The 14,757-nt window shown below is 35.6% G+C and overlaps 1 protein-coding gene across 5 annotated transcripts in view; it reads right to left on the bottom strand.

Moving 5' to 3' along the window:
- Positions 1–14,757, bottom strand: part of CDH18 (cadherin 18) — a 360,524-nt gene that overhangs the window by 9,023 nt on the left and 336,744 nt on the right. For 3 of the 5 annotated variants that reach the window (XM_055245947.2, XM_055245948.2, XM_055245949.2), the window contains one exon: positions 3,009–3,260. In XM_055245947.2, the coding sequence (XP_055101922.1) occupies positions 3,009–3,260 (252 nt within the window). The remainder of the gene's footprint in view (positions 1–3,008; positions 3,261–14,757) is intronic. The other 2 variants (XM_055245950.2, XM_055245951.2) reach the window with 2 other exon arrangements.

Raw genomic sequence — 14,757 nt, 5'->3', positions numbered from 1 at the left:
TTGTGCTCTTTTTCTTTTCAAATACACACAAAAAAGAAGTATGTTGATATCTAAAGAAAATAGCAGTTCTGACCAATAAATATATAAAGTTTATTTTATTTATTTATTTATTTATTTGAGGTGGAGTCTTGCTCTGTCGTCCAGGCTGGAGTGCAGTGGCACCATCTCAGCTCACTGCAAGCTCTGCCTCCCGGGCTCACGCCATTTTCCTGCCTCAGCCTCCCGAGTACCTGGGACTACAGGCGCCCACCACCACGCCCGGCTAATTTTTTGTGTTTTTAGTAGAGATGGGGTTTCACCGTGTTAGCCAGGATGGTCTCGATCCCCTGACCTCGTGATCTGCCCACCTCGGCCTCCCAAAGTGCTGGGATTATGGCATGAGCCACTGTGCCCGTCCATATAAAGTTTCTAAAGGCTCTTTTCCTGACTTTCCTCTCCACCATACATTTACTGTACATATTTATTTGTTTTTATTTATTTATGTTTCAGACAGAGTCTCACTCTGTCACCCAGGTTGAAGTGCAGTGGAGTGATCATGGCTCACTGCAGCCTCCAACTCCCAGGCTCAAGGGATCCTCTCATCTCAGCCTCCTACGTAGCTTGAACTACAGGTGTGTGCCACCATGACGAGCTAGAAATGACTTGAATGCAATGAAATAGTTCTTGCTCTGGTGCACCAAACTTCCATCCTTCGTGTTGCTAAGTGCAATTGAGCATTTTGCTGCTCAATTTATTGAACTTGTAGGCATCTTTTGACTTTGTTGACAAGATTTACTACACAGCATAATGCTCACTGACACCCTCTTTTCCCTTGATGTTTGTGACATTATACTTTACTTTCTTCCTACTCTTACTTCTTCACTGTCCTCTGCTATCTCATCCTTCTCATTTAGCGATCACATTGTAGTTTCTCATTGCACAATCCCAGTCCATTGCCTCTCTACATATACTCTCTTGCTGGGCAACTTCAATGAAGTGAACTTCCAATGTCCCCTAGCTCAGGGTAGTTCAGGATCTACATTCAGCAAGATATAAGAAGTTGTATTTGATGCCATTCTAACTCATGCAGGTATCTACATTACCAAAGATCATTTTTCTGAGTCCATCGAAAGTACCTAGACATTATTCACTTTTCCTCAGGTATGTTATAAGTATGCTACTCCGATACGTGCTATGTCGAAGGGAGATAAGGGCAGAGTTTTCCTAATTGGTTTGCCTACATGCCCTCTTGTCACCAGGAGTTCTATTCTCCATTTCATTCACAGTCATCTTTTGCAAATTGAAGATTTTATAATGGGACTCTCTAGCTTTAAACCTTTCTTTACACTCCTCAAACAAAACTCACCAGCTTTGCCATGTCCCACAAGTCTCTGGATGCTTTCACCCTTTCCTACAAATCCCTTCTCCTTTCCAGGCTCATTACACTTTAATCCCCACTCCATCTATACAACTTATTTGTCTTCGACCCCAGGAACAAAACAAGGAACATATTTTTGCAAGAATGCCTCTTTCTCAGAAGAACAGTCAATTCTCTTTTTATGTATGTCACTACCATAAAAGGAATAAAAAACAGGCTGCTAAGAGAAAGAAAAAAGACTTTCGACACAGTTCCCCACTTTATGAAGCAGAAAGATTCCTTACATACATCTTTCTTGTTATTGCAATACAGATTTGCTATCTTGTTTCAAAGAGCATTCTAAAGAGTTTATAGTTATACAAGCTTTTCATGCAGCTGTGAAAAAATTTAGATTATTACAACAGATGATATAAAATTAGAGAAAGTGTTTTTTAAATAAACTGTAATGAAAATTTCAAATAAAAATTTCTTTTATTTTTTTATTATTATTATTATTTTTTGAGACAGAGTCTCACTTTGTTGCCCAGGCTGGAGTGCAGTGGCATGATCTCGGCTCACTGCCAGCTCCGCCTCCCAGGTTCATGCCATTCTCCTGCCTCAGCCTCCTGAGTAGCTGAGACTACAGGCACCTGCCACCATCCCCGGCTAATTTTTTTGTGTTTTCAGTAGAGATGGGGTTTCACTGTGTTAGCCAGGATAGTCTCGATCTCCTGACTTTGTGATCCGCCCCCACTTGGACTCCCAAAGTGCTGGGATTACAGGTGTGAGCCACCGCGCCCAGATAAAATTATTATTTTCAAGGGAATATAATTAAATTTAATAAAATTTAATATCCCTCTAAGACCAAAAAATATTTAGTATGTTAATAACTACTAGCTAACATTAATGATTAACTAATTATTGTGAACTAGTAGAAGTTTCTACAAGATATCTATTTTTATTTGATTTTCAGATTCATTTTGTTTTATGATTTATTCATTTACATATTTAAGCTGTGCAACACGATGATGTTTTCCCAATAATAGTTTTCACTATTATTACACAGTGAAATGCTTAGTGTTGTCAAGCAAATTAATGTATCTGTCATCTCACATAGTTACACTCTTTTTTTACGTGAAGGGGAGAAAGTACCTAAAGTTAACCATCTTTGCAAATTTCCAATACAACACAATATTGTAACTAAAGTCCTTTTGTTGTATATTTGATCTCTACATTTACTCACCCTATGGCCATATGACCCTCACCCTCATCCTGAATGAATGGGTGACCTCCTCTGATTTCAGAAGCTAAGTGTGCTGGGGTCCTGGTCGGATTCATTTAGAATGATGCCACTTTGGTTCTTGCAAAAAAATTTCAAAAGCTCTTTCAAGATGGGATTCTGAATATTTTAATATTAATTCTTTCCAAAATATACACTTTCAAAAGCTATTTCTTTCCGATTTTATCCTTCTTCTGTTATTTCAGTTCTTTCAACACATTTGAATCTAACTATTTTGAGATTAATGATAGTATTGAGAAAATTAATTCATAGGAAATTGGAGCAGCTGTTCCCTTACCCACATTATGTATGCCTAATCCTTAAGATTTGTCAAAATGATTCCCTCTCATTCAGAATTGCCATCATACGAACTGAGGGTTTAGAATGACTTACCCAGGAGAATGAGAACACAGAGAAGAATAGCGATTAAGGCTCCTGTACTCAAACCAGCCGAGGACAGGAAGGCTTCTGCATGGCAGGTCCGCACGCGCCCATCTCTCTCGCATGCACAAACCCTGATGGTGAGGGTGCTGCTGCTGCTGAGAGAGGGGATTCCACCATCAGAGATCATAATGGGCAGATAATACACATCCTGAACAGTTCGACTAAATCTCCTCCGCCTTGTCAGAATGCTGGCTGTGTTATCTATGATAGACATAAGCAAAACAAAATATACTTAGTCAAGCCGCCATTCAAGATTCACATTTTCTTTAATGGATACAACGGGGATGTGTATCTTTCTTGTTTCAGTTTATGAAATGGACAAGGGAACACGAAGGGGCAATTATTAAAGAGAAGCTAATATTGGTTCTCCGATTGAGAAATCTATTTAGAAAAATTAATACAGCCACACTAAAGATGAAAGAAAACAGTGGGAAGACAAAGCAGGAGGAAGCAATGAACATTTTGGACATGGACCTAATAGCTACAAGATTTAAAGGGATGCAGACGGCCTGAAGTCATACACTTAGGGTACTATACTTTGAAGTGAGCCAATGAGACTTTCTCCAAACCTAGAGGCTCTGAATATATGTAATAGGAGCACAAATCTGTATTTTTAGCAAACTACTGAGGTGAAGTTGATGCATAAAACAGGTATAAGAACAACTGGTTTAGATAATATTTCTATGGAGACAGTAGGTCAAGAACAAACTTTTTTAGACTTAGCTGTGATTTGAAGCTGTACTGTTTGACCATGGGGAAGTTAATGATGAATAAAATAGCTAACCATCTTTGTAAAAATGTGTTTATTAAATGTAATGTACTATAATAAATGCCTGCATGATATATTGTGTTCAATCTATAAAACCTTATGAGGGACAGGGTGCTAAATTCTTTAATTCATAGCTGAAAATAATTTTTGTTATAAACACTAATTTAAAAGTAAATAACCCTAGTCCCAGAGTGTTAGTGGCCCAAAATCACAAAGCTAGTAAATGATAAGGATAAAACCTCTATTCTAGAACCCTGCTCAACACCACAATGTCACATTGCCTGATCTCCAATTCACTGCCAAATGGTATTGATGTCCTCAGTGCATATAGTATATGTTTCATTGTACTGTTATTCCTCATCCCTGAAAGCATAGCTGAAAACCGACATGGTCCATACTTGGGTGTACTGTTCAGATCCCTTCATAAAATTACCTGTTGCCGTAGCTATAGATTGCCACCTGCCCCCAGGTCACACTTCCGGAATAGCATATAACTAACGACTCACTGCTGAAAGGTTACAAAGGTTGGGCCGTCCCCCTTCCTGCACTGACAATACTGATGGACAACTTTAGCTCCAGAGCTTTCCCATGGGGTCAGCCATTAAGAGACATTAAGAGTGAATGGCAGCTCCATTTGTCACTCTACCCAGTCGTTCTTCCTTCTCCTGTGATCTGCAGATGTTGATCCCAATGGCATACTCCACTAACACCTGCACTCCAAATGCCAACTCAACTCCAGGGAACTCAACATGCAGCTACATCTATGAGTTAATTATTTTGCACTAAAAAGTAAGTGGATCATTTGACAATTACAATTAGGGCTTCTTTTTCTCTTATCAATGTCTTTTATTCTGAAAATAGAAATTGTATTTTATGCAGGTATGTTTATAACAGTCACAGTGCAATATCCTAAAATGATATTATTTATTGTACATTGCTAAATTAACATAATAAAAAAGCTAATTTTTCAAATATTCAATGTACTATACATAATAAAACACAAGAAAATATGCATATACATACATATATGATTGAGTTACTGAAAATCAGAAATAAATAATCTAATGAGAAATCGAAGAAAATTTTCTTACCTAGTGAAAGAGGAATTTTTAAAAACTACATCAGCTGTCTATTCTATTTTTTTTTTTTGAGATGGAGTCTCGTTCTGTCACCCAGGCTGGAGTGCAGTGGCGCCATCTCGGCTCACTGCAAGCTCGGCCTCCCAGGTTCATGCCATTCTCCTGCCTCAGCCTCCAGAGTAGCTGGGACTACAGGCGCCTGCCACCACGCCTGGCTAATTTTTTTGTATTTTTAGTAGAGACAGGGTTTCACCATGTTAGCCAGGATGGTCTCGATCTCCTGACCTCATGATCCGCCTGCCTTGGCCTCCCAAAGTGCTGGGATTACAGGCGTGAGCCATCGCACCCAGCCAGCTGTCTATTTTTAAACACGTTATAGGATAGAGAAAGAAGAAGTGAAGAAATGACATCATGTATATTATATAATAATTTGTCAGTCATGTTTACTCTCCCAGAAAACCTGACTTTTGTGGAAGCAGATCTATCAGCTGTAGGATGTTGCATCATAATTAACAGAAGTCTTTAGTCTATGGGAAATGCGTGAAATAAGTATTCATGGGCACAAACATGTCTGACAATCTCACAGCTGCTCCTCTGAAGGAGAGATGTGAGACACTGGTCCCTGAATCTCAGGAAACACTAATAATAACATGTGAAATGACAGAACATGCAGTGTAGATGGCGGCTCTTTCATGGCCCAGGCCTAGCATACATCTCATATTAATAATCTTGAAGCATGCTATTTTCAGGAAAACTATTGGAAATGCAATCAGAAACAAAACAAATGCCAGAATATGTTTCTAGTGCATTTTAAAATCCTGAAATAGAAATCTCTAAGACATAAAGACATAAAAATGTTCATTCTTTTTTTTCCTGTTAAAGTTTTGACTTTTGAAAAGAAAGGATGGTTCAGGAGGCAAAGAGTTTCCCACCTAGAAAGGCTTAGCACAGCAGAATAATGAGTTCTTGACAAGGGATATTCTGTACCTCACTGGAACAGCAAAAAATGTATTTGGCAGAAGGCTCACTGAACTTGAAAAATAAAATTTTGAACACTGAGGAAGAACATGAAAGGAAGAAGAAATATATAGATTATATAGAAATATATATATTATATAGAAATACATATATACACACATACATATATACACATACACAGAAACACAACACACCATACACACAAATACACACATGTATATATATATGTATATATATTAGACACAATAAAATACGTCTTGCTGAAACTGCAAAATTAGGCAACAAGACCAATAACAAATCTCTAACATGATATACAATGGTTAAAAAATAAATGAGGGCCAGGCGCGGTGGATCACACCTGTAACCCCAGTGCTTTGGGAGGCCAAGGCGGGTGGATCAACTGAGGCCAGGAGTTCGAAACCAGCCTGCCCAACATGGTGAAACCCCGTCTCTACTAAAATATACAAAAATTAGCTAGGCGTGGTGGTGGGCGCCTATAATCTCAGCTTCTCGGGAGGCTGAGGCAGGAGAATTGCCGGAACCCGGGAGGCAGAGGTTGCAGAGAGCCGAGATCACGCCATTGCATGCCAGCCCAGGCTGTCAACAGTGAGACTCTGTCCCTAAATAAATAAATATTATAGAAAGTCTCAAATGGCATCCAAATGAATAAGAAAAATTAATATAGGCTGAATAAAGAGAAAACATAGCAGGATAGAACATCTGTGGATGAGAAGAACTAATTGCCAAAGTCAATCTCTAATAATGTGCACCACAGCTGGGTTCTTAATTCTAACCCTCTATAGCTTGGATGAAGACAGCAGATTATAGAACATTTGTAAGCCAAGCTAGTAAAGCTAATGTATTAGATTAAGATTCGAGGAGATTTTGTATAGCTAGAACAAAGAAATTTAACAACAAGACATGAAATAAAGATGCATATTAGAGGGTAGACTTTGGAAAGTATCACATAGGGAGGATCTTGAATAGCAGCTTTATTTTAAAATATAGATAGATGATTGATAGACAGGTAAATACATACGTAGGTAAATGATAGATTAGATAGATAAATAGAGAAATATAGCCATAAGTCTATAGAGCTGTCAAACAAGCTAAACAATCTGAGAGCATTCAATAAAGATAAGAAATTCCTGCTTCTCTTTATTGAAAGGACGGCTGCCCTGGAGTACTGGGCATAGTTTTGGGTTCACTACATTAAAAGTGAAATTTTAAACCAATAATATGTGTTTAGAAGACTTTGGGACATTAAAAAATAGTTTGGAAAATATTTCACATGAAGAATTAACAGAATGTTTACATGTCGTATATGAATTTTGTTGACAAAAGGGCCCCTGAAAATGTCCAGAAAATTTTGGAAAACTTTTTAATATCTTTTTCATTATAACCAATACGTTTTTAGTATTTACATAAACCATACCCTTAGTTTAATGCAGAAATAGTTTTGCATATATTTTAATATTTAAAAATAGATGACAATGCATTATTTATTTTGTTATATGATCCCATTTCTTGTTCAAAAAGAATATGGACACAAATAGGAGGAAGCAGGGAGGTTGTCACACACATATATAATGTCAGGCTTATGCCTACACTCTAATAATACCCTGTGATGACTGTGAAATAATTGAAATTTCATTTATTTGAAAAGCAATCATAATAATAAATATAATTTCTCCATCTTTCTAGCAATAAATATTCCAAAGATGTTTATAATTGGTAATAATTTTGTGGGGCTATTTCACAAAAATATTTGTCCTAAAATATATTGTTAGGTAGTTATGCATTCAACTTCTGTACTTCTACAGGCCACAGAATACATTAGTAGAATACAAGTCACATGCTTCTGGAGATCAGATGTAGTTTTCTTGAGCTACTATTATGTGTCTCATTTTTTTGTTCAATAGTTTGAAAGACCTTGCAGGATAGACTTTATGTGCCACTGTAGTAAACTATAATACAGTTCAATTTAAAATAAGGTGTGTCTGTAAAATAGGTTTTGGGGCAAAAATAAATCCTGTTTTTTAGTCCAAAATTACCTTATAGCTTGGAAAATATGAAAAAGTATGCGTTTTTGAAACTGAAATTATCAGACACCTATATACTCTCAGTTATATCAGCAAATTTCTTTTTTGATAATGCAGGCAAAGATATATTTTATTTCAAGCATAGCCTGCCAGACCATTAAAGTAATATTTCCAAAACTATCTAACAGCAGAAACATTTGAAATCCTCAGATGGGGATCTCTAATTAGACCAAAAAAATTTTTAATGTGTATGAAGAGAAAGCTAGGAAATACAGCTCAACTTCCACCAGACAAATCAATAGGCATGGTTTCATATTGTTTCTGAGTTTTTTTCAGTCTTGCAGCAGAAATAGAATCTATTCATAATTTAACCATTATCAGAGCACATTCATCAAACGATGGTGTTTTGCATTCCCGCAAAGCACCCTTTCCATAATCGGTACTTGATTAATAATGATTTGAACTACACTCAGCAGGAACTTGTCTTCTGTTACAGTTTTATTATATTGACATGTAGAAAGAAATTGAAAGCAAAATGAACTAATATATCTTGTAATACTTCAGCAGCATGATCTCTATGCTGTCTAACGAAGGTTTATTTCTTCGTATTCTCTGACTTCCCTTTCTTTGAATATTACAGTGGCTTAATCTCCATTTTCGGACTCTGGATTCTGCTTGCTCATCTAAGTTTGCAAACATCCTTGTGGCCTTACTTGTCTTTCTGCCAAACTACAAATGCATGATCCAATATGTCATTATGTTCTGATTTGCACCCTGGAATGTCATCCCTTTGACCATCTGCCACACTCCTTCCTACTTGATAATCTTAAAATCCTGGATAAATACAATGTCCATTGTCTATTTCTGCTTTGGATTCACAAATAATGCTGATACAAATTATAACCATCTTAACTGATTCCACCAAGTATATAGAAAAATTTAAAATAAATGTGCTTATTTTGTAATCTCCGAGGAGATTAGTAATCAATCTGTGTTTGTTCTTTTTTTTTTTCTTTTCTTTTTGTTTTCTTTTTTTTTTTTTTTTTTTTTTTTTGAGACTGAGTCTCTCTCTGTCACCCAGGCTGGAGTGCAGTGGTGCAATCTTGGCTCACTGTAACCTCCACCTCCCGGGTTCAAGCAATTCTCCTGCCTCAGCCTCCAAAGTAGCTGGGACTACAGGCGCCCGCCACCACACCTGGCTAATGTTTTGTATTTTTAGTAGAGACAGGGTTTCACCATATTGGCCAGTCTGGTCTCAAACTCCTGACCTTGTGATCCACCCCCTTGGCCTCCCAGAGTGGTGGGATTACAGGTGTGAGCCACTGCGCCTGGCCAATATTCGTTCTTTTATCAGATACTACGCAGTAGCTCTTCTAAGTTTCTTTCGTCCTTTTTCTTCTGAGCTGTTTTTCCACTTTCGGCATGAAAACATCTCTTTCTGCAAAGAAGCTGCAATCTATTACCAGGATTTAAAAAAAAAAAAAAACGCCTTTTAAATCGTTCAATCTTTCTTTAGGTAGAAAGAAAGCCATTACATCTGTATATTCAAGACTGTATTTCGGGCTTTACAAAATAAGCACAAATACACATGAAACAACTATGTGATTCTTGAAGAATATCAGGAAATGTGCTTATGAATAACACACAAATTTGTCGAAGTGTTAATTTAGAAAGGAGGGAAATAAAGAAGAAAAAGGGAGCTTTTAAAATAAAGTCCAAGACAAAATGTAAAATAATTCATAAACATATAACAATAATATAATAACGGCAGAAGTAGAGATAAGAACAGCTGTTTTTTTTTAAATAAAAATAGGGGTATGAACTCCAAGAGAAAACTTCTACCCGTTATTTATCACAAACCTTTAATAAACAGTATTTTTTTAGTAGAGAATAAATGAGTTAAAGTGGAAAAAACTATGTTTGGAGTCACTAGATTTATAAACACTAAAAAAAATTGTAAGCATAAATCCTTAGAGAGTTTTAACAAGTGAATGTATAATTCTATTTTTAAAATAGCTTTTCTTCACCTGCATTAATGTACCTGGTGGAGCAGGTGACTTTTGTAGCACCATGCGGTTCTTAGCAAGGAAAGAATTAAAGCAGAGGAATGGAAGCTACATTTTCACAAAAGGAAAGCAAGTGACGTGCTGTGATAAAATTAGTTTTATATATATATATGATATATCACATATATATAAATCTTTTTTTTTTTTGAGATGGAGTCTTGCTCTGTCACCAGGTTGGGGTACTGGAGTGCAGTGGTGCAATCTTGGCTTACTGCAACCTTCGCCTCCCGGGTTCAAGTGATTCTCCTGCCTCAGCCTCCCAAGTAACTGGGACTACAGGCATGCACCACCACACCCAGCTAATTATTGTATTTTTTGTAGAGACAGGGTTTCACCATGTTGGCCAGGATGATCTCAATCTCTGGACCTCGTGATCCGCACACCTCAGCCTCCCAAAGTGCTGGGATTACAGGTGTGGGGCACCGTGGCCAGCCAAAATTAGCAATATTTTTGTTTTGTTTTTCTACTTCTATTTTTTTGCTTAGTGAATATGAGTCAGTTTTCTTTCATTCGTGACTAGGAGTAAAAAGGTGAGAGGCGGTGTGGGCTGGCAAATTCATAAGGGGAAACATAATTTTATATATAGGTAAAACAACAATCAATGTTTCTATGTTTTACATATATACAAAAAACAACAATTAATAGAGTTTGAAATAACCAGAGAGAGAACAAAAGCATATCTTTCTACCTAAAGCAAAAGAGCCACTAAAATGGATCACTACAGTTAATCCACAATCTTTTACATTTTGGGGTCAAGATTGTATACATGCTCTTTAATTTCTCACTAGTCAAGCTTGAGTGTCCGCATTCAGGTAAAGGATGGTGTAATTCTCTCAAGGTGCATCTGGATAAATGTTAGTATTTGACTGATAGGGGAAAGAAGAGCCACTGTAGAATAAAATCCATGTGTTCCAACCTCATCCCTGACCTTAGATAACTAATGACTCAGATAGCTAATGACTTAGATAACAGTTGCAGCCACATCCATTAGAGGATATATGAGGCTTGATTTGCAATTTAGGGTGGATTATATGTGCGTTATTTTGTTTAGGAATGTGAGGAATCGCTAAATGGTCTCTTGAAACCCTGTGGATAAAAACAAAATTTTAAATGGTTATACTCTGTAGAGAAATTAAGCATATTACAACACCAGCTGTGAGTTCTTGTTTGAAGGACAAAAATAAACTACGGGAATGTTGACTGCTACAAATCTGGCAATGCCAAAGAAATACAAGATAAACATTTAAAAATTCCCTTGATTTCCAATGTGTATCAAACTACATACCTGCATTTCCCTACCAATGGAGTGTGAAATTTGAAAAAGACTCCAAAAGACATCTTTCTAACAGTTACATAGTCAATGCTGAAAATATCCCTTATTGTAACTTAAGTTACATCTTCTTTCAACAACCCCAAATAGCCACAAGAAAAAAAGTTTTCCTGTTTCCTTTTAAGTGTTTTGTTAAAAGTATAAAGCAACTTATAAACATTATGATCATTTTTAGAAGTAAGAACGAATGCTGCAAAAAATAATAAAAATAAAGCCAAAGAAAACGCTAAATCTGCAGAATGCCACCAACAAAGTAATAATGACACTCCAAGAAATCTTGTTTCATATCATTAAAAAAATTAATTTCCAGTGCACTTTTTCTTGTTTTAGAAACAATGTGTTATGTTGACTCATTTATTTTTAAAGAATTCAAGTATCTATGAGAATGGAAAACACATACAAAAAAAGAGAACATAATAAAAACCAATGTGAGTAGTAGATATTCCTGATAGCAAATCATCAAAAAATAATAAGCATTTTCAAATGTAAAAGACAAATGAAATGTGATTTAGAACCCTGTAAATAGAGATAGAAATGCACACACAATTACTAATAATCTTTTGCCCTAATAAAATCTGTAAGATTTACAAATGTACTTTACAGTTAGAATTAAGCCTAAGAATTAGGTTGGCAAACCTCTTTACATCAAATAAAGCACATTCCCTCAAGAAATAGCATGAAGATCTTGAAACAGAACGGATTTATCTTTGTAGACTAATGATTTTATATTGGGGGATTAGGTTACACTTGCATATTACAAATGAATGAACATGGTTATCGTATTCCTGGAAGTCTGGCTCAAGCCTATATTCATAAATTTAGTGATAATATGGCCATAGTTTATTCGCTATAGATGTGAAGTTAAGCAGTTAAAATTATACAATGAAATTATTTGATGTTAAAATTAAAAGTTGACATCACAATTTAAAGAGAAGTAAGAAAAAAACTACATTTTAATCAGAAAACATTTCATACTTTTTTGTTGTTTTAGAAAATACAATTTTAAATGCTCTAACTTAAAAATTATCTTTGAACTCTGGTTCTTAAATTTTAAATAAAGTTATTACCAAAATATTAACGATAAAAATAAGGTCAATATTAAGCAAAATTATGTATTTTACAACATATATTATAAAAGAAAAACCCTTCACTTGATTATTCTCTGAATCAATGTTTAATATTTAATAAATTGGGAGAAATAACTTTCCAGATAAATATGGAAGATTTCTTGGCACAGTTTTTTCTAGCCATCACGATTTGTTACTAAAGCAGCTAAAGAATGAACGCCAGAGTATCTTAGAGTACAGAATAAAGCAAAGTGCTTAGTCATTAGTGTGTTCTCATGAGTGAATTAAAATGCCATTGAGTCTCTTCTTTGCTACATTTCCCTCTCTAGATTTTTCCAACCAAGTAATTGACGCTGCATTCTGTCATCTCTATGTTGTTTTAATCCACCACTTACTGAAAAGTAATCTCTAATTCACTCTCCCTGGTGAAACAAACTCTATTCTTAAAGTCGAACCATGTTCTACCACTTTTAACAATACAATTTGTAGTGATCTCTCTAAAGTAGCTCACATTTCATCTCCATCAACTGCAAATTACATTTCATATCATCCTCATTTTCCCAACTAGACAGCAAGCCCCTTGAAAGCAGGACCTATGTCTTTGAATTCCTTGAATGAGGACAGTTTAAATAACTGCTGTATACCCAGCAGACAGTACATAACACTGGAAAAATTAACTAGCAGAAGAAAAACAATGTTAAGAACCGTCTACAGAATTTCTCTTAAGAGGAAAGGCATTCTTTCCAAGGAACATAAGGAAGGGTGATGATAAATAATAATTTGATGTGAGGCTAGAGTGGTTCATGCTAGACAGATAGCTTAAAATGTCAGCCTGAGGGAATCAGGGTGTGTGTGTGTGTGTGTGTGTGCGCGTGCACGCACGTGTGTGTGTAAAGTGTTTGTCTTCATTTTGAATTAGGTCCAATAATTGAATATATTCACATTGCCAATATGCAAAGTGCATTTAACAGACATTTCATAAGAAATACTATATTTTCTATCAATTTATCATTGTTTTTATATGTGATTATATTCAACACTTCATTGTTTCTGGTAAATGTTTAATCACATTAGTTTAGATAAAGTTTATTTTACACTTCACCTATGAAAAATGTTTATTCTTATTTCATCTTATTTTCATTTGGCAATAATAGCTCCAACATTTACATAGTCAATATTGAAAAATCCCTTATTGTAACTTTTTGCCAAATGAATTTTATTATAAATAATATAGTTGTTGTTTTCTGTAACATTCAGTATTTTGAAATACATTGCTTAATTGTCATATGAGTGTTATCTTAGAAAAGGATGCTTTTATTGTAGTTCCTTCAAATATCACTAAAAGAAGATCAATTGGCTGTTCACTTCTAATTTTACAAATGAGTATTTTGACACTATCTGCTACTTTTACAATTTAAATTCACTGTGTGGAAATTTGTAACATCATTTCATCATCTGTCAAGTTAGAAGATTTTCACTCTTAAATCTATATTTTTCTTCACTCAGGATAATTTCTTTAGTTATTCCATTATTGTTTTTCCATCCACTTATTTATATTTTAGTTATCTTCAATGTGCCTATTATGCCTCATTACACTGCATGTGTGTTTTCAAATTCTTTATTGTTTCATCTCTATGTACACTGATAAAATAATAATTGCCTATATATCTCCATTTTACAAAAGAGAAAACAGAGATCCCGTGAACATAAGGACGTGGCCATAGTTTCACCTATAATTAGTAGAGAAGCCAGCTTTCAAACAGTAGCAAGCTGTTTCTAGAGTCTAATTCCGAAACATTCTATTTGCTTCCCCTTTTGAACTTTCTGCTCACTGATGCAGTTTTTAATAGTGTCCATTTGAATTGTATCACCTTACCAGATTTTTTTAACTGACAGTATTTTCATGTTAGCTCAAAAAGTCTCACTTAGATATATAATCATGTTCAATATGTCCGAATTCATAATAACTGCCTCTGTCCTTGAACTAACTTGACCCCTGCCATGTCTTCTGATCTTTCTCTAAGAAAGGTGTTTTGAGCTCTGATTCCCAGAGATTCCTCCAACATAGTAAGGGATAGTAGGTAGAATTGAGTCAGCATCTAAATATCTTCCTGTAAATCTCAAAGTCTCTCTGCCTTGGAGGTGACTTTTGGGATCCATCCATAGGTCAAGTTTATTTAGCTGTCCACGTTATCCCAGTTAAGATTTGGAAAAGAGAATGAGTTGGAAATCCATTCTTAGGCTATAATTTCTGTCACCTGATATCCCTTTTCAGATGGCTACTAAGCTGGCCTTTCCTTTCCCTGCAGTCTGTACACTCAAACTTTCGTAAACAGTTTGTACTGTGAGAACATAATTCTTTGGGAA

Source organism: Symphalangus syndactylus, chromosome 16, assembly GCF_028878055.3.
Source record: "Symphalangus syndactylus isolate Jambi chromosome 16, NHGRI_mSymSyn1-v2.1_pri, whole genome shotgun sequence".
Lineage (NCBI taxonomy): Eukaryota > Metazoa > Chordata > Mammalia > Primates > Hylobatidae > Symphalangus > Symphalangus syndactylus.
The sequence above is the reverse complement of the archived record's forward strand: the minus strand, read 5'-3'. Positions and strand labels throughout refer to the sequence as shown.